This window comes from Sphaerodactylus townsendi, linkage group LG06, assembly GCF_021028975.2.
Source record: "Sphaerodactylus townsendi isolate TG3544 linkage group LG06, MPM_Stown_v2.3, whole genome shotgun sequence".
In the NCBI taxonomy this organism is placed as follows: domain Eukaryota; kingdom Metazoa; phylum Chordata; class Lepidosauria; order Squamata; family Sphaerodactylidae; genus Sphaerodactylus; species Sphaerodactylus townsendi.
The window spans coordinates 119,215,609-119,235,079 of record NC_059430.1 but is presented as its reverse complement, the minus strand read 5'-3'; the positions used below and the strand labels follow the sequence as shown (position 1 = coordinate 119,235,079).

Below are 19,471 nucleotides of genomic sequence, written 5' to 3'. Positions count from 1 at the left end.
GATGCAGGCGAAACGTTAGGAACAAGATCCACCAGACCACGGCCACACAGCCCGGAAAACCCCCCAGAACCATTGGGTCTAGGGTTGGAGCTGTTGGTATAAGGCTGATACAATTGAGCCGTTCCTTTATTCCTAAACTACCAGGGGGGTTGACTTTCGTTAACTCTCGTTGACTCTTGGTGCTGGAGCCTTACAATCTTGCCCTCCTGGCGCTGAAGCTTTGTGATAGATGGCAGAGAACGTTTAAGATTTCACAGTGTTCAGCAATTAGAAGAACAAGGTAGGAAGGAGGGGAAAGTCTGGTGGGTGAGGGATAGGACTCTTCAGACTGGAAGAGTGCAAGATCATCCCATGTGGTGGATTGTCTCTTTCAGATTCCCCGAAGGATGCCATCGTCTCTGTGGTGGGGAACCCGACTCTGAAGGAAGGAGACAGTGTCACCCTGCGATGTAGCAGCCACAGTAACCCCCCTGCCCTCAGTTACCGCTGGTTTTCTGGGCCGCAAAAGGCACCACTGCGGGGAGCAGGGACAGGGCAGGAGGCGAAGCTGACAGACGTCAAAAGGGACTCTGGGCCATATTACTGCGTTGCAGAGAATGACGTTGGAATGGGAGAGGATTCGCCCCCTGCTTACCTCAATGTCGAGTGTAAGGCAGTGACCGTATTTCCTTCTTTCGTTATTGCTAGATTTAGGGGAATATTCTCAAACATTTAAGCATGCTTTTTAATAGTTTACATCAGCAAATGAGGAAGGGCAGTTTGTCCCAAGTGCCTTGGAGGGAAGGCAGAATAAAAACATGACAGTCAAGGGATGAATATTTGAGTCAATGTACTTAGGATCATGTACAAGCCAAGGTCTTGTGGGAGTTAAGCTTCCGACCTTAACTCCTTCCTACCTTAACTCCTTTGGGACAACTCTTTACATCAGTAGTCCTCAGCCTTTTGGGTACTTTTGGGTATTTTGGCACTTCTTGGACTTCTTTGAGCCTTTTGGGTACTTTTGGACTTCTAACAATATACAGTGGGCACCGCCACAAAATGGCTGCTGCAGAGGGTGGAGTCAGTCTCAAAATGGCTGCCATAACTTACCTTCAGTCATACAGTGAAGATCCTTGTGCTGTGATGGCAGCTGCTTGCCAAAGCATTTTTTTTTAAAAAAATCTGCAGAGCCAATCAAATTCCCAGTAGCCAATCGGAAGCCCCGATAAGCAGATGTTTCACCTGACCACACCCACTTTCCAAGAACACTTGGTGGGTAGCAGGACAGATGTTGATGGGTACCATGGTGGGTTGCAGGGGGGTGGCATTATTTGGACTGGGATCATGGCAGCAAATACTCTCTTTGCAGACAAACCAGTGATCCTTCCAGAAGGGAATTGCACCATATCCAGGACCGGAGAGACAATCACGTGCTACTGCTTGGTGGAAGGAAACCCCTTGCCAGGAATAGAGTGGCAGCTGACAAACCAAACCATTCCTGAGGACTTTAACAGCTCAGAACTGCAGGCGGCCTCGGCTTCACAGGGGCAGACACTTATTGGGGTACTGAGGGGCCCCTCATCCATACTGGCCAATGTGTCCTGCTCAGCCACTAACATGCATGGGCCCAGCCTGCTCACCTTGCCCACCTTTCAAGCAGGTAAGGCCAAAGGCAGATGGGACAGAATGTCAAAGAACAGAGATGCAGATGGTTGGGCCGCCGTCTTTATTAGAATCTTATCCCAGGTGTTTTTGGTGGGCTGGAATGAAGAGGTAATTCTCTGCATGTGCTCAAAAGCACTCTCTCTTTTTACATCAAGGCCCCAGTTCTGTAAATGTGTTTCTAGACTAGTTGCTGGTATGAGTGCAGTTAAAAATTTGCTACCAGGTATGATCACAGCTAGGGTGATGTATTGATTAAAGTGTTTGGCTAGGAGACCTAAGCTGAAATTTACACTCTGCCATGGAAACTTGCTGGGTGGCCATGGGCCAATGAACCCCTCATAGCCTAATCTACCTAACAGGGCTGTTGTGAGGATAAAATGGAGGAGAGGAGAATGTCGCAAGATGATGCAGTGGTTCCCATTGGGGAGAACACTCAGCTGTAAATATCTAAATAAATGAATGGATAAAAAGTTCCAACAAAACAAACCGAGCACCAACTTGTAGAAACTGTCTATCACACTATTTCTAGACCATAGTCTTGTGCACCTCAAGCAGAAGATCTGGATTCGAGTCCAGGAGCAGATACCAACAAGATTTTCAGGGTATAAGCTCTCAAGACTCACTGCTCCCTTCATCTATCGAAAAAATGTCTTTGAAAATCATGTCAGATGTTGAACATCAAAATCCCTCATTCTAAATATAAGCAGGCCATTTTCATATAGCACTGCCAACTTTTTTCACTTACCTTTGCTGCTGTGGCTTTAACAGTAGCTTGATCTCAGGGGGCTGCACGTAAAGCGGATTTTCATGCCACAGAGATAAGCTTACAAAGGACAAACTGCTCTTAAAGACACAGGCGCATACCAGGTTCTTTCTTGGCCAATTGGCAACGCAGTTAACCAGTATTGTTAGCCTTTTAAAGCAAATGTGACCTCTCTCTCTCTCTCTCTCAGGCCAGTCTATCCTGCTATTCATAGCATGTGGGGCTGCAGCTGGGGGCCTCCTCCTCTTTACCTTGCTAGGGATTGTGATCTTCAAAGTGGTAAAGACCAGGTGAGAAAGTCACAGCTGAACCAATCCACATCAAGCCTATTTCCCACTGGAGGCTGATTTGTTTTAACCTGTAAGGTTAGTTAGTGCAGGCCAAGCTGCAAAGCAGGCAGCTCTGGGTTCAAGTCTTATTCCTGCCACCTGTGAGGTACCGCTAATGGGGACATTAGCCCCCATGTGATGAAACGGCATACGCCCAGTGGTGGGATCCAAAAATTTTAGTAACAGGTTCCCATGGTGGTGGGATTCAAACAGTGGCGAAGCGCCAATGGGGATGGGCGGGGCATGATGGGGGCGTGGCCGGGCATTCCAGGGGCGGGGCATTAATAATTTCTCTGTAACTGTAAAAAACTCTTACCTTAAAAAAAAAGTTCCTAATTTCCAGCCGGTATCTTTCTGTCCATAATTTAAACTCATTATAGCAAGTCCTATCGTCTACTGCCAACAGAAACAACTACTTCTCCTCTAATTGACTGCCTGTCAAATACTTAATACTTTCAAATACTTAATTTTGTTTCTAGAAATCAAAAGAAGGATACTTTCCTTAAACCAGGAACTTGACCACATTTCTCAAACATGTTTTTAAAACAGCCCAACAGGGAGAATGATCCCGTTTTCTACCTTCGCTAACCAGCCACATAGGAAACAACAGGACTTTATGATTTTTGGACCTAATGGAATTTCTAACGGAAAAGCGGACCCAATTAGTAACCCCCTCTCGGCACAAACAAATAATTAGTAACCCCCTCTTGGGAACTGGTGAGAACTTGCTGGATCCCACCTCTGCATGTGCCTGAGCTGCATGGTGTGGCATCCCGCCCTCCTGGTCTCCCTGCAGGCTGGCTGCTGCCCTCCCCAGGCTCTGGGAAGAGCAGGAGTTGGCCTGCAGGGATGTGGGGGGGGGGCAGGACTCTGTGGTGGGCAGAGGTAGTGGCAACCCACCCTCCCAGACTCCCTGCAGGCCAGCTTCCGCCCTCCCCACAAATTCACCACCTGGCCTCATGCAAGCAACATTTTCTCAGCTTTTACCCCTCCTAGCATGCAATAAAGTGGCAACAATGACCTACCTCATGGAACTGTTGTAGCTTGTAAGCGATCCCCAACATGGTGCCCGCTGACATGTTTCCTGGCACACACGTCCTTTCCCCACAAAACATCTCTTCCCCAAAACAAAGAACCAATCCTTGCCTTCTTCCACCCCACTGAAGTAGCAGGCGAGTTCACATAGATTTGCCAACTCTGGGTTGGAAAATTCCTGGAGATTTGAGGCTAGTGTCTGGGGAGGAACTTTTAACAGGGCATACTGCCATATAGTTCACCTTCCAAAGAGGCCGTTTTCTCAGAGGGAATTGATTTCTGTCCTCTGGAGATCATTTGTAATTATGGAAGCTCTCCCTGCCCACCTGGAGGATGGCATTTATTTACTTACTTTTATTTTTATTTGATATCCCGCCCTCCCTGGCCTCAGGGCAGCTAAAACACATGAAAATGCATTTAGATCAATTCATAATTCAAGCAACTCATAAATAAAACACCAAGTTTCAACATTGATTGTTAAGCCCCAGATGGTGATTTAAGCAATATCACACTGCCCATACCAGATCAAATTCTGCCAGTCTTATCAATCTTATTTGGACGACAGAAGGAGCGATATGATTGCATAGATTTTTATTGGCTTTAGTTGTTTGCTCTGTGGAACAACATGATCTTGCAGGCTCTGCGGGATTAGTAAATGTCCCATAGAATTCTGTTTTCCACAGAGAACACATTCCACCAAGTTGGAGCAAGAGCTGTAAAGACCTTTGCTATAGTAGAAGCCAGCCGTGTATCCTTGGGGCTGGGGACCACCAGAAGATTACTCACTGAGGACCAAAGGGTCCTCCATGGGCAGTATGGGGAGATGTGGTCCCACAGGTATGACAGTTCCAGGTCACTCAGGGCCTTAAAGCAGGCTGACCAGACGTCCCGCTTTTGGCGGGACAGTCCCGCCGTCAAAAAATTTGTCCCGCGTCCCGCGGGTTATTTCAATTGTCCCGATTTTTGGGAGGCTGCCGCACTGCCTTCTGGGGCGCAAGGCAGTGCGGCAGCCTCCCGCGCACACGGCCTCAGGAGCATGGCCTTCTGGGGCTTGCCCAGGGCGGGAAACGGCAAGCCCCAGAAGGCAGTGCGCTCCTGCAGCTGAGCGCGCGCGCACATGCGCGCAGTCGCCTACCCCCTGTCCCAGTTCACAAAGGTGACTATCTGGTCACCTTACCTTAAAGGGTAACACCAGAACCTTGAACACGAGCCAAAGTTGATGGTAACACTATGGTTCAGAGCAGTGGTGGGATTCAGCAGGTTCGTACCACTTTGGCAGATCCAGTTGTTAAAATGGTACTTGTAAACAACCAGTTGTTAAATTATTTGAATCCCATCACTGGTTCAGAGTATCCCAGCAGGCATCCCATTTGTGTCTTCACGAGGCACCCCTTTGGAAACAGCTGCCTCATTCGTAGGAGGATGCTTGGCTTGGAACCTTCCAGTATCTTCAAAATGGTCCTACCTTTCTGTGGCAGCCATTTTTTAATTGGCCTTAGCCCCCGTGGCAGCCATTTTGTGTGGTATCTCAAAATTCCAAGAGTGCCCACAGTCTCAACAAGGTTGGGAACTCGGGTATTAAATCATATTTCATTTCCATGCCCTGAAAAACTTCTGCCACAGATTCCTGCAGGTCAAATCCCTGTTCCTAGGCACCAAAGCAGGCCAATGTAGTCTCTTCATTTCTGTTCATTTGGTGAATGATCATACACACTCTCCTGTTCATGCTAGGAAAGAGACAGCAGAAGGACAGGAGGAGGAAGAAGAGGATGACCCAACACTGTATGTCAATGATGGAAATACAGAGCAAAAGGTATCTCTTAAAGAAGAAAAGCCGTCCAACTCTGAGAAGGAAGAGCAAGTCAACATGTACAGCAAGTCAACAGCAGGAAGGAGCCCAGCTACTTACAATGTAGGCAGCCTTTGAACAGTGTGGTATAATGGTTAAAGCCCTGGACTTTAACTGTGGAGATCTGGGTTAAATATCCACTCTACTGTGTCGGTCATTGGTGATCACTGTCTGGCTATTCTTTCTAAAGGGGAGGGGGTTGTTATGAAGTTATACATGGGGTCAAGAAAGAGGATATGGGGAAATTCTTTTCCTTTTTCTATGGTATTAGAACATTATTGGGGGGCACCAGTGGTGGGATCCAAAAAATTTAGTAACAGATTCCCATGGTGGTGGGATTCAAACTGTGGCATAGCGCCAATGGGGCTGGGCGGGGCAACAAAACGGGGGTGTGGCCAGGCATTCCGTGGGTGGGGCATTCCTGGGCAGGGCTGTGGCAAGGACGCAGCCGCTGCGCCAGTCCTTGGGTGGGAAATGAATGCATGCAGGCGCAGGCTACCACGCATGCCAGTGAACCTCCTGCTAGACTGCTTCAAGTTCTGTGCGCTACTGCTGAGAGGAGGGGCGTAACTAAGGCAAAAATCATGTGGCAAAATCACCAATTAGTAACCCCCTCTCGGCACACACAAATAATTAGTAACCTACTCTCGGGAACCTGTGAGAACCTGCTAGATCCCACCTCTGGGGGGCACCCAGTGAAGAAGAAGAGTTGGTTTTGATACCCCACTTTTTCCTACCATAAGGACTTCCAAAGTTTTCCCTCCCCACTCTACAATAGGCGCCTTGTGAGGTAGGTAGGGCTGAGAGAGTCCTGAGAAAACTGCATCGAGCCCAAGGTCACCCAGCAGGGTTCATGTGTAGGAACGGGGAAACAAATCCAGCCCACCCGATGAGAGTCTGCCACTCAGGTGGAGGAATGGGGCATTGGATTCAGTTCTCAAGATTAGAGTCTGCTGCTCTTAACCACTGCACCACGCTGGCCGAATTTGGTGGGTAACTAATTCAGGATGGAGAAACGGAAGTGCTTCATCATTCAGTGAGTAATGATATTGTGGGATTCAGAGGACATAGTGAGGGCCATTGGTACAGATGGCATTAAAAGGAACGTTAATGGATTCATGGAGGAGAAATCCGTAAACCATAACCATGGAGACTAGAGGAAACCTCTGCTTTCACACCAAGCGATCCTCCGAATATCAGTGCTAGGAGGAAATGTCAAGGGAAGCCCTTCATCTCTATGGCCTCTTTCTTGGCTCACAACTGGTTCTCCACTGTGAACTAGATGAGCTACTGGTCTGATCCAGCAAGGTTCTTCCTGTGTTCTTTTGAGCCCAGTGTAAAATAGAAATTAGCCTTCCCTCTCTTAGAGCAATTAACCAGCTCTGTGATAGACCATAACAAAGCCCCAGGTTGAAGCGTTGGCATCTCCACTTGAAAATCTCAGGTGGTAGAATCGTGGGGCTGTTCTACGCCTGAGAGTCTGGAAACCCACTGCTGCTGAAAGCAGGCCATAAGCCAGAGCAGAGGTCCCCAACATGGTGCAGGCGGGCACTCATGATACCCACTGATACCTTTTCTGTCACCTGCCAAGTATTTTAGAAAGTCGTCGGAGCAGAGCGGAGCTTTTGCCCAGTGAGGCTTCCAATTGGCCAATGGCAATTTTGCCCAGTGAGGCTTCCCATTGGCCAATGGCAATTTGATCGACTAAGCTGGGTCGCAGATTCCGCAACAGTGCAAGGCTTTTCACTGCAAGACTGAAGCTAAGCTGGGGCACCTGTTTTGTAGTCGGCTCCACTTCCTGCAGCTGTCTGAATTCCACAGGTGCTCACAGGTTCTAAAAGATTGGGGACCCCCAAGCTAGAGGGACCAGTGGTCTTCAAATGCATTTCATTCATTTATTTTGCTCCAGCATTTTTCTGTGTTTCTCAAGAACATTTCTCAAAGCGTATAACCGCCTGTCTTGTTCCTCACTTAGGACTCATCCACAGAAGCCTACGAGACCATGGAAAGCAAAGACGAAGATTATGAGAACGTAGTGGCGATGGGGACTCTGGGGAATTTTGGGAACACGGGCAACTGGCAGGCGGCTTCGGGGACTGACCAGATCTACTCCAACGTCTGATCCGAGACATCCCGCGCGTTTCTATTTTTCAAGTGCTTCCAGAACTAGAAATATTAGTAGCTAGAGCAACTGGTGGGAATGGCGGGGAGACAGAGAGGCACGAGGGGGTATGTAGTTAAGACACCTATATAAATAACCTTGCACAGTTGCCAATTGGTAAAGCTTTTGTGAGTCAAAGCTCGTAAGTGAGCTATGACTCATGTCCACTTATGCTCTGGAAAAATTACTCTGGTTTTCAAGGTGCTACAGGACTCAAACGTTATTCTACTACTATTCTACTACTGCAGACTAACACGCCCCCCGCCCCGCCAAACCCCCCTCGATCTACATGGTAAATGTTGCCTTCCAGAATTCTCAGCAAAGTACGCTTAGTACAATCCCTAGGGACTCCTTGTTGTGGGAAATATTAGTGTTACTTCCTGCTATATTGGGGGCATATTATAGAGTTAGAACTGTCTGAATATCCCTGACTAGGCTATTCGGAGCTTGGAAGCTAAGCAGGGTCAACCACGGTTAGTGCTTGGATGGGAGACCTCGGAGGAAGATGGATTGTTATGCAGAGAAAGGCAACTGCAAACCCCAAATTCTAAAGTTGCCATGAGTCAGTTGAGGTTTGACAGTAGACAGTTATGATTACAGAGGTAGAACCCTGGATTTCAAAACTGCGGGGTGGGATTATGGCACTACCTCCTTCGGACTTCCTTCTGGAGGAAATATTCTGGATTCTTTGGGTTGCCATCCACCAGGTACTGTTTAGAAATCTCCTGCAGTTTCCTCTGATCTCCAGGTGACAAAGATCAGCTCACCTGAAGGAAATGGCTGTTTTGGAAGGTGGACTGTATGGCATTTATTCCCCACTGAAGTTTCTCCCCTCCCCAAATCGCACCATCTTAATGCTCCACTCTAAAAATCTCAAAGTATTTGCCAACCCAGAGCTGGCAACCCTATATAATGATCCTGACCCTCGGATTTCCGTAGCGCAAGGGAATAAACTAACTCCCCAGATTGTCCGCTGAATGGAGGTGAGTTATTTAATCCCCTTCCCTCCAAGATAGAGCTCTTTCATACTGTGCTGAGCCTATTGTATCGGTGGATTGTACTGTCACGCCTTGTAAAGTATATGTCTCTATTTTTGTACTTTCAAGACATCCTGTTGCTTTTGTTACTGTGATCAGTTTGGAGTTTGAGAGTGCGGGGAGGCAGGAGGTTAGTACTGAAGCCTGATTGTGGGAAATTATACAAAACAGTTGCGCACATTGGAGAGGTTACCAGCTTTATACTCTTTCTAATGCCTGTATGTTCATACTGCCTCAATTTGTACGACAAAGACCCTATCCACACACAGACCCTAGCTACTCGATTTGTTCGACAAAGACTCTATCCATGCAAACATTTTGCAAACGTTTGCGAAACCCTCCATTTATATGGATTCAAACCTCAAAAACGTTTTCTGGCCACCATTTTGTGGTCGTTCCATATTTGTTTCTTTTAACAGATCTGTAGATTCAATGCTATGTAGCTATGTAGCTACGTAGAAACAACACCCTACCCTGGCAAAAAATTGTAAATGATGGAAATATAGCACAAGACTGCCAGTGTGAGCTCACAAAATGATGCTAATGAAGAAGTCTGGGAATCACAGAGCGGAATGGGAAATGTTTTGAAGAGATCCACACAGCAAGTGAAAATGGTTCCACAAAAGAAATGTTTCCAGAAAACTGTTTTCAGAAAAAGATTGCTTGGGAACAGCATCCAAATAAAACATTTTGAGACAGGAAATAAAACATTTTGGGCTAAAAACCATGTGGAAATCCTGGAGAAAACATTTTATTTCTTGCTTTAAAACATTTTGTTTGGTTTGTGCAGCAAGGGCAGCAATCTCTCTTTTTATTTATTTATATCTTGCTTTTCTCTCCAAAGCAGCTGATAATATCATTTCCCTCTGCTTTGTTTTCTAGCAGCAAACCTGTGAGGTAGATCAGGCTGAATATGTGACTGACCCAAGAGCCAAGATCACCCAGCAAACTTCCAGAGTAGAGTAGGAATTTGAACCCAAATCTTCCAGGATCCTAGCTTGACTCTCTAGCCACCATGCTATGCTGGCTCACCCTGGAAGTTTGGTGGGTGACTTTGGGTCAGTCACACATTCTCAGCCTACCCTACTTACAGGGTTGCTATTAAAAGACTGGAGAACAATGTAAACTTTCTCCCATTGGTGAGAAAGGAGGGTATAAACAGGAAAAAAACCATTAAAAGGATCCCACTTTAAAATGCTGCTACCGTGTTTCCCCAAAAATAAGACAGTGTCTTATATTAATTTTTGCTCCCAAAGATGCACTATGTCTTATTTTCAGGGGATATCTTATTTTTCTGTGTTCTGTTCGTCGGGCATGCTTCCAAACAAAAACTTTGCTACGTCTTACTTTCGGGGGATGCCTTATATTTCGCACTTCAGCAAAACCTCTGCTACATCTTATTTTCAGGGGATGTCTTATATTCGGGGAAACAGGGTAATTGGAAACTCACAGTGACATTCATGAGGTAAAAACATTTTAATGCCAAGTTACAAAAAAAAAATACGAAGTGAAACACTGCTGAAGAAATAAATAAGGAGGCTTGGAAGGAAAAGGGGAGCAGCTTTTGGGGGCTGTGCGGTGAGTCTGGTGTGTGTGTGGTGCTGGAATGGGAAGCTGTCCCACGATGCACCATTATCCATTGAAGACTTCGCTCTCTTTACGTTCGGCAGCAGAAACCACATTTCTTGTTACTACAGCAGTTGCAGCAATAGGTACAAATGGGGAAGTGACTGTTGAAGCGCTTTGACCTCCGTAGCAACGCCTGTGACGGGAAAAGGAAAGCTTTGAACCATTTGGATCCTGCTTGTCCCGGATAAAGAGCTTACAACCATCACAGGCCACACAGAACAGCAATCAGAAACTGGCGGAACAGACAATGTAATGAAATCATGAGCAGTCACTAATTTTCTCTCAGAAGGGAGACTCGAATTTTTCAGGCCCCAAATGGCAGACAGGTTGTATCTTGAACTTCGGAGATGCGGACAACTATGGTTGCCAACTCTGGGTTGGGGAACTCCTGGAGATGGCAGAGTTTAGGGCTGGGAGGGAGCTCAGTAGTGATGTGATGCCACACTGACTTGGCTACTACCAACGAGAGAGCCCTTTGAGATTGGGACAGGGCTTGGATGTGAAGTGTGGGAAGCACATATAAGCATAGATATACTAGAGTATGGTGACCAGACGTCCCACTTTTGGCGGGACAGTCCCGCCTTAAAACAATTTGTCCCGTGTCCTGCGGGTTTTTTGAACCGTCCCGATTTTTGGAAGGCTGCCGCACTGCCTTCTGGGGCGCTCCCCTTTTCCTGCCCTGTCACAAGGCAGGAAACGGGAGCGCCCCAGAAGGCAGTGCGCTCCTGCGGCTGCGCGCGCATGTGCAGCCCCCCGCCCGGGCCCCAGTTTACAAAGGTGACAATCTGGTCACCTTATACTAGAGTCACACCTGCCCCATGGTCTCAGTTGCCAAAAAAGGGCGCACTTCATGGGGAATGGGGCCATCCTTGATTATTGATGCAACACTGAAAATTTGGCATTGCATGGAGCATTCCAAGAACTATGTGATGCTATGATTGTCTGTCTCAGGCCAAGAAAACCTGAACTGGCCTAATGGGTCATTCTCTTGCTGCTTGAAAATAAACTTAGCATCTTGGTGCCTCTAAACATGTGAAGAGCAACAAAGGTGTTTCCATGAAGAATTAACAGGCAGGAGATGCTACTCTCAGGCCCCTTCCGCACATGCAGAATAATGCACTTTCAATCCAGTTTCAATGCGCTTTGCAGCTGTGCGGAACAGCAAAATCCACTTGCAAACAACTGTGGAAGTGGATTGAAAGTGCATTATTCTGCATGTGTGGAAGGGGCCTGAGTCAAACTCTCCCTTGCCATTTTAGTACCATGATACCATCAGATGAACAACAGAAACTTGGAGAATTCCCTTCCCAAGACAGCAAACATACATTCTTCCAGTATCCATTTCTTCCAATACCACATTCCACCCACCCAGTGGTGGGATCCAAAAATTTTAGTAACAGGTTCCCATGGTGGTGGAATTCAAACTGTAGCGTAGCGCCAATGGGGCTGGGCGGGGCACGGCGGGGACATGGCCGGGCATTCCAGGGGCGGGGCATTCCTGGGCAGGGCTGTGGCAAGGACACAGCCGCTGTGCCGGTCCTTGGGCAGGAAACGAATGTACGTAGGCGCAGGCTGCCACACACGCCGGTGCACCTCCTGCTAGACTGCTTCAAGTTCTGTGCGCTACTGCTGAGAGGAGGGGCGTCACTAAGGCAAAAATCACGTGGCAAAATCACCAATTAGTAACCCCCTCTCGGCACACACAAATAATTAGTAACCTACTCTCGGGAACCTGTGAGAACCTGCTGGATCCCACCTCTGCACCCACCCCTTCCACACTGGAATATTTCAAGCCACCCCCAGTCCTACCTGCATGCCAGAAGTCTCCGTCATGCCATTTTCTATATGGTGCATTTCCGAACTGGCAAGGTCTTTCTTGACTTGTGTCTGTCAACAGAGAGAAACACAGAGGCCTGCTTTAGTTCCTCTATTTTAGATGGGGGAAATCTTACAAAGGTTTCCACGGGGGTGGGTGGGTGGGTGGGTGTGTGTGTGTGTGTGTGTGTGTGTGTGTGTGTGTGTGTGTGTGTGTGTGTGTGTGTGTGTGTGTGTGTGTGTAAAATAGGTTTCACTAAACCAGGCAGCAATGCAGTGTATCTTTTTCCAAATCTCCACAGTGGCTTTTTCGTTGGCTCTGGTAGTCTTGAATTTAACCCCCTTTTTTGACATGTGTTCGTTGCATTGCATTTGAGACTATGCAGCAACTCAAACCCTGCTACCAATGGTTTCTGATTCTCACATTACAGGAGAAGATAGGGTTACTGTTCTTATGCGATGAAAGAACCAGAATCTTTGCTGTGACCAAGCCAGAGGGTGGAGAGTTACATTATTTTGAGCGGTTTTCCCATGTGATCCGATCTCTTTCATGGGTCTTCTGTTTTCCTACATTACATGAGTTATGGGGCACCAGTAGGGGAAATCAATGGGCAAAAATTAGAGCAAGTTAAACAATTTTGATATCTGGGAGTACTTTTTCACTCCAACTTTCCACAGAAAGAAGATATAATGGAAGCTCTACAGTTAGCGAGTCGAATGACCAATGTAATAACTCAGTATATAACTCGGTATATACCTCCCCAAACCCCATTTTCCTTAGACTCCACCCCCAAGGTCTCCAGGTATTTCCCAACCCAGAGTTGGCAACCATAACTAGAAGTGCAGCTCTCCACAGTATCAGCTATCGAAGCACTAACTGTGAATGGAGATATCTGCAAGGTCCACCTTTCCCCTTCTAAGGGCTCATCATCTCTAATCCCCCCCCCCCCAAAAAAACCAGCCCAGTTAGCTTAAGACGTCCTTCTTCTACCTGCAGGGAGCTCCAAGCGGCCCATGGCAGCTCAGGAACTCAGCTTCTACAGTTAATTTAGCCAATTTGACTGAACACAAGCAGAAATAGAGGCCTGTGTCCTCTGAGAAAAATGGGGACTTCTGGCCATCCAAGCTTGGCTATGACTCTTAAGGAGGGTTGCCAGGTCTCTCCCAAGCTTGGCTATGACTCTTAAGGGGGGTTGCCAGGTCTCTCCTGGCTGCTGGTGGGTTTGGGGCAGTGGTGGGATCCAAAATTTTTAGTAACAGGTTCCCATGGTGGTGGGATTCAAACAGTGGCGTAGCACCAATGGGGTTGGGCGGGGCATGATGGGGGCGTGGCCGGGCATTCTGGGGGCGGGGCATTAATAATTTCTCTGTTATTGTAAAAAACTATTGCTGTAAAAAAAAAAGTTCTCAATTTCCAGCTGGTATCTTTCTGTCCATAATTTAAACTCATTATAGCAAGTCCTATCGTCTACTGCCAACAGAAACAACTACTTCTCCTCTAATCGACTGCCTGTCAAATACTTAATACTTTCAAATACTTAATTTTGTTTCTAGAAATCAAAAGAAGGATACTTTCCTTAAACAAGGAACTTTACCATATTTCTAAAACATGTTTTTAAAACAGCCCAACAGGGAGAATTATCCCATTTTCTACCTTCGCTAACCAGCCACATGGGAAACAACAGGACTTCATGATTTTTGGACCTAATGGAATTTCTAACGGAAAAGCAGACCCAATTTGTAACCCCCTCTCAGCACACACAAATAATTAGTAACCCACTCTCGGGAACTGGTGAGAACCTGCTGGATCCCACCTCTGGGTTGGGGGGCAGGGTTGCCAGATCCAGGTTGGGTACTCCTGAAGATTTGGGGATGGAGCCTGGGGCAGACGGGGACCTCAGGGATGGGCAGTGTCCCAGAGTCCACCCTCTGAAGGAACTGATCTGGAAATGAACCGGCATTCCTGCTCTTAAGAAGATTCTGACATTCCTAATTTCTTCTCACCTGAATTGTGAAGGCACAAAGGCTTCGAGTGGTCATGCTGAGAAGAAGAAAGATCAAACAGATAAACTGAAGCTTCATGGTCCTTTCCTGTGGCTAGCCTTGGCTTGGGTTTTGTGTCCTTTTTCGGGCAGTTCTGTTCTCAGTCTCAGTCTGGGGAGGTTCTGTGATTCTCGAGTGAACAAGAGGCCCAATTTTATAGACCGGAGAGTCCCTCCCTAGGTTGGAAGTGGCCAATCCACTGTGATCCAACAAAGAACACGTTTTGGAAAGATAACCCTTGAACAAACAGGTCAATAGTCTGATGGCGTTTGTAGAACTGATATTCTTCAAACATACATGGAAAACGGCCCAGATTTCCCAATGGATGTCAATTCAGATCCCTCTATTAGGCTTTACACTATATCCCCAAATGCCGCATACGGGAAATGAATGAAGAAAGTCAGATGTTTGGAAGGAAGGATAATACGGTTCAGTACATTCTTTTGTGGTTTTTAATTGTTAATCCTTTCTGGGGTTTCCCCGAACATTTCAAAATATTTACTGTAATTTTGTGACCTGAGACATTTTTTTTTTTTAAAAAAACCCTGCAATTAAGAAAAGAACTCTTACGGAGTAGAAATCTCCCATGTTTTGCAACTCTTTTTCCAGTCTGCAAGCAAACCAAGTTTGACCAGTTTAAGAAACAAATTTGTTAGGACCAGGAGGGGAGAAATCCCGTAGTTCCTGGGGGATGCCCAGAAATGAGGATATAGTTCCATCACTAAATGTGGATCAGATTTTGCTTGGTTACAGAACTTGGAAGGACTCGTATACAAAGTGCACCTAGATTTTGCACCTAGAATCTTACACTTTGATAGTTTTTAATCCAATTTTATTCCAGCTCTAGAACGAAAGGGCTAGACCTGGCTGGCGCAGAGCTAGGGCCACTACCAGTACAATCATTCAGTGAATATTTATTTACTCTATCTTTGCAAATGGATTCAAGGGGAAGGGGCCTGCAACTCTGTAGAGATCAAGAGAGTCATCCTAAACAAGTCAGAATTGTACTCTAGTCTAATTACGACCAGGAATGTGTTCTTCAGATGGTGCTGCAAATTGCAAATAGCTGCATCCTTTAATCATCAAGGGTTACTTTGCTTCCAGGTTTTTAATGGCTTGGTTTTAGGGTTTTTTTTAATAATAAATTTACAAATGAATTACCTTTTCACATTTTGTTGTTGAAGATAATGAGGAACCCCCAGGTTTGTGTTTTAAATGACTTTGGGAGGCTGCAAAAGCAATTTAATTCAAGGAACCAAGTCATGATGCATTTTTCTTACATGTGCTGTTCACTGGGGAAAGCCTCAAAAACCAATAACTGCATTAAAAAGAACATCAATAGAAGATGAGCATTAGTATTACCACCTAGCCCCATGATGGGATGGGTGGGGGCTGTTTTTAACAACACAGAGTCTCTACCTGTCCTACCAGCCTTAGAGGTACCTATCAGGACAGTGTCTAGATGAATGCCATCCTCTGCATTGGCTTTGGCCCTTTCTGCATGGGCCTCTATGCGTCCTCACACCGGAAAGAATTCTGCCGGCGTGGGGGTGGAGGCCGTTCGCACGCAAGCGTGCAAGCGGCCCCAGCAGAGGCCGGCGCAGGAGAGGCGGCTCCGTGCGGAGCCGCCTCTTCCCCGTCCCTCTCTCACTTACCTCGTCGCTGTCATCGCCCTGCTGGCCTCCTAAGCCCTGCCCACACTGCCCTCCGACCTCCAGGGGTCGGAGGACAGCGAGGGAGGGTCTTAGGAGGACAGCAGGGCGACGATGGCGACGAGGTATGTGAGAGAGGGATGGGGAAACAGCGTGTTCCCGGTGGTGCTGTTCGCACCGCGCCGCCAGGAACACGCTGTTTACTTAAAAACTACCCTTTAAATGGGTGTTTTTGAGGGCGGCCTGACGCCACCCTGAGGGAGGGGAAGGGGAGCCAGGTCGGCCCTGCTGCGTTTCAGCAGCGCCGCCTGTGAGGGCGGCGGCCTGGGGACGGCATTTTTGCCGTCCCCAGGCCACCGTTTTTGGCCCGTGCGGAAAGGGCCTTTGTAATACCAAAAGGGAAAAGAACCTGCCTCCTGCCAACACTGACGTGCAAATAGCCAGTCTCACCTTTCCTAAAGCAATTAGGAAAATACAAAGCTTTGAGCCTGGGAAAGACCAGTTGATTCCCACACCTTGATTCCCACACACCTGTCTCCAGTAATAAAGGTTATGCAGATAGCAGACAACCTAACACAATCAGAACTTCCTTTCAGACATTCTTCAAATGCACTAAACCCAATTTTCCTGACTAACTGCTAGAAAAGACCACCTTCATGGCATTAGCATTATCCTGGGACTGTATCCGTTTCACCCTAAAATTAATATTTGAATGCTCCCCAGGCTTGGGATGTTAAACCTAAGTGTCCACCTATTGTTCTCCTCTGGAACAAGCCTAAGTATCCATCTTTTGTTCTCCATTGGGAAGGTTAGTTTCTGGGAAAGTTAGCTCTCTTAGCATAGCTAGAAGGCCTGATTTTTCCTATAAATTAGCTGCACACCTTACAAATAGCGCCTGGTGTTTTTTGGACCACCTTTTGGTTCAGTTATGCTGTGTGCTAGCTGTTTTCACCCTGACTCTTTCCCCCACAATGCCCTGATCTATTCCAGACCTTTCCCCTCACAACTTTCTAAATCCAAGAACTGTGTGAATACTCTTTGTGTGTCTGCATTTTTATCATTTGTCTGGGTGTAATTTTGATCATTTACTTTATAAAATTTGTTAATCTTTATTCCCGACTTCTGCAGATTTCTATAGAGAAAAACCTACCATAAGACAGGTAGAAAGATCTTGGTTGCCTCCTCTTGCTAAGCAAGGCCTGACCCTAATTCCCCACTCTAAAAGGCACAAACCCCAGAATTTGCGTTAACATTTTGTTGATGGATCAGAGCAAAAGTGCTTCTAGCTCAGCATCTAATTCAACATATCAGTCAACCAAATACCCCTGGGAAGTCCACATTCAGGACATGAAAGCAGCTACCCTTCCCCTTAAGAAGGTTTTCACAGGTACACTGCCTCTACACCTGGAGGTTCCGTGTAGCCCACAGACATTCTATTATTTATTAACATTTCTATCCTACTTCCTCACCTCAGGCAACTCAAGGGAGGCATAGATATAATTTCCTGGTTTCCCATTTATGTGCTGACCACAACAAGAATTGCTTAGTTTCAGCAAATGTGGTTGCCTTAAGTCAAATTTCTGCTTTGTGATTTTGTAAAGTCCCTTCTCCAACTATAGTTTTGTTCAAGTGTTTTCCCCCCAAAGAATGAGTAATAATTGTTTTTGCAAGTTTCAACTCAATCTGCTCTAAAGGTAACAAAAACTTTCTAACATACTGAAATCAGGTAATCTCTTGTGTCCAGTATAGAAAGTGTATGAGGTTAGGGGCGAGAGAAAATGGATTTTGTATTCTTTATTCTGGAGCTTCCTTAAAGTTACAACCCATTTAAGAGGGATGTTTGAATTCTTCTAGTCTGAATTTGTTAAGAGTTCAAATGTATCTGTTCCTAATGAAATTTTTCGTTACTCCTGCAAAATGTTTTAAACTATAGATATTTCTAAAAGCAAATAGTAGTAAGATTTGGAAAATCAGTATGTTGGGAAATGTTAGAACATATTAATAAATATTTTTTTAAAAAACATGCTAAAGTTCATAGATAACAGGTTGTTCTTTTCAAACAAAAACAATAAACTTATTTCCCAAAGCTGGATTCCCAAAAGCGACATTTGAATCCTGGAATGTTGCAGCTTGCAAACGGGAGCAAAGATTTTCTTGTTGATCCTGTTACTGATGAGATAACCTCTGTGCCAAAGGAAAGTCTATGCCACAGTGACAGAAGAGCCACACGGAATTCAAACCACATCTGGTTTACGTTGTGTTGGACTAATTTTCCTTCTAGTTCAGGGTTGGCAATGTGGAGGATCTCGGGGAGAGAAAGATCTTTTTTTTAATCTGCTACCAGAGTTCTTATAAGTGGAGAAGTGAACCAAATGGATATAGAATAATGAAGATTCGGGTTTTTTTTGTGTTCAAATGTTCATTTAGTTCTTTAACCAAACAAAACTAGCACAGGTCAGTGTCAGAACACTTGTTTATAAATGTTATCAATACGAATCAACCATGATTTTTTTTTTAATGTGAACAATCCAATACACATGAAATGGCATTAAAATTCTACAACATGGCTGCGTGGGATCTGTCATTCATTCATTGGGGTTGTCAGGCCAGCAAACTGGAACAGATTTTGAATGGAACTCAACAAATTAGGTTTATTTAGGGGATGAAATGCTCAAAATGATTGACGTAGTTTGGGGAACATCGTCATGAAACACTCAGGTGAAGAATAAGCGCTGCTCAAAATGTGTCAGTCAAGGACAACACTTTAGGGCATTTTGGTAACTAAATGAAACTGCTGTTTAGCACCTTTTTTGGTTTGAAAAGCAATGCTCTTTTCTTCCAGACTTTCAGCTCCTCTTCCCAGCGCTGTCCTACTTACACCCTGTGAAAAACCGATCTTGTGGATCGTATGACCGTTCGATAAAGAATCAGAGCGGTTGACATTAAAGTGTCCATAATGCTGTAAATTGCAGTCCTCTTACAATAATATGTTTCTGAAAATGAAATGGCTTTTAAAAGCAAGATGAAGTATAGAATGTTAAATGTAGGGTTATTGCTTGGGGGAAAATCCTAGTTCAAAACATGTTCATCTAAAGTTGAATTTTGGAGCTAAGCCAAGATGCTTAGAAACAGTATCGTTTGCCTTTTAGGAATATTTACCTTTATTCCTTAACATTTTTTTGGTTTAAAAGACTGTGTGGAAATAAGATTCAGATAAATAGCTTATTATTCAGAGTTTGTAGTAAGAAGTTTTAGTTTAAACATTTCCACAATACAGGGTTTTTCCCCACTTGGAAAATTTCAGCCAAAAAGGAGACTCTAAATCTATATAATTATGTATCAAACGATCAACACAATTAGATCTACCGTAAAATCAATTTTCTCCAAAGCAAAACTTCTCACATTTCTGAATATCTGTGATAGGAAATATCCATTCTCATTGCACATTTTTAATCTGACTTGCTTTTCTAATGATCACACATTAACTGAATACTTTCTTTGCCTATGTAACTGA

At 45.5% G+C, this 19,471-nt stretch overlaps 2 protein-coding genes across 3 annotated transcripts in view; one reads left to right on the top strand and one right to left on the bottom strand.

The window, feature by feature from the left end:
• The window catches only part of LOC125435875 (myelin-associated glycoprotein-like), a 31,539-nt gene extending 22,660 nt beyond the window's left edge, over positions 1-8,879 (top strand). For both annotated transcript variants that reach the window (XM_048502333.1, XM_048502332.1), the window contains exons 5-9: positions 375-647; positions 1,349-1,639; positions 2,598-2,697; positions 5,503-5,683; positions 7,596-8,879. In XM_048502333.1, the coding sequence (XP_048358290.1) occupies positions 375-647; positions 1,349-1,639; positions 2,598-2,697; positions 5,503-5,683; positions 7,596-7,742 (992 nt within the window). In that variant the 3' untranslated portion in view covers positions 7,743-8,879. The remainder of the gene's footprint in view (positions 1-374; positions 648-1,348; positions 1,640-2,597; positions 2,698-5,502; positions 5,684-7,595) is intronic.
• A 1,400-nt stretch (positions 8,880-10,279) lies between these two features.
• Positions 10,280-15,766, bottom strand: LOC125435110 (hepcidin antimicrobial peptide). The gene is made up of 3 exons (XM_048501156.1): positions 14,267-15,766; positions 12,257-12,334; positions 10,280-10,580 (listed from the first exon to the last, which is right to left on the bottom strand). The coding sequence occupies exons 1-3, from the start codon at positions 14,342-14,344 to the stop codon at positions 10,476-10,478; spliced, it is 261 nt and encodes an 86-aa protein (XP_048357113.1). The 5' UTR covers positions 14,345-15,766; the 3' UTR covers positions 10,280-10,475.
• Positions 15,767-19,471: the final 3,705 nt, after the last annotated feature.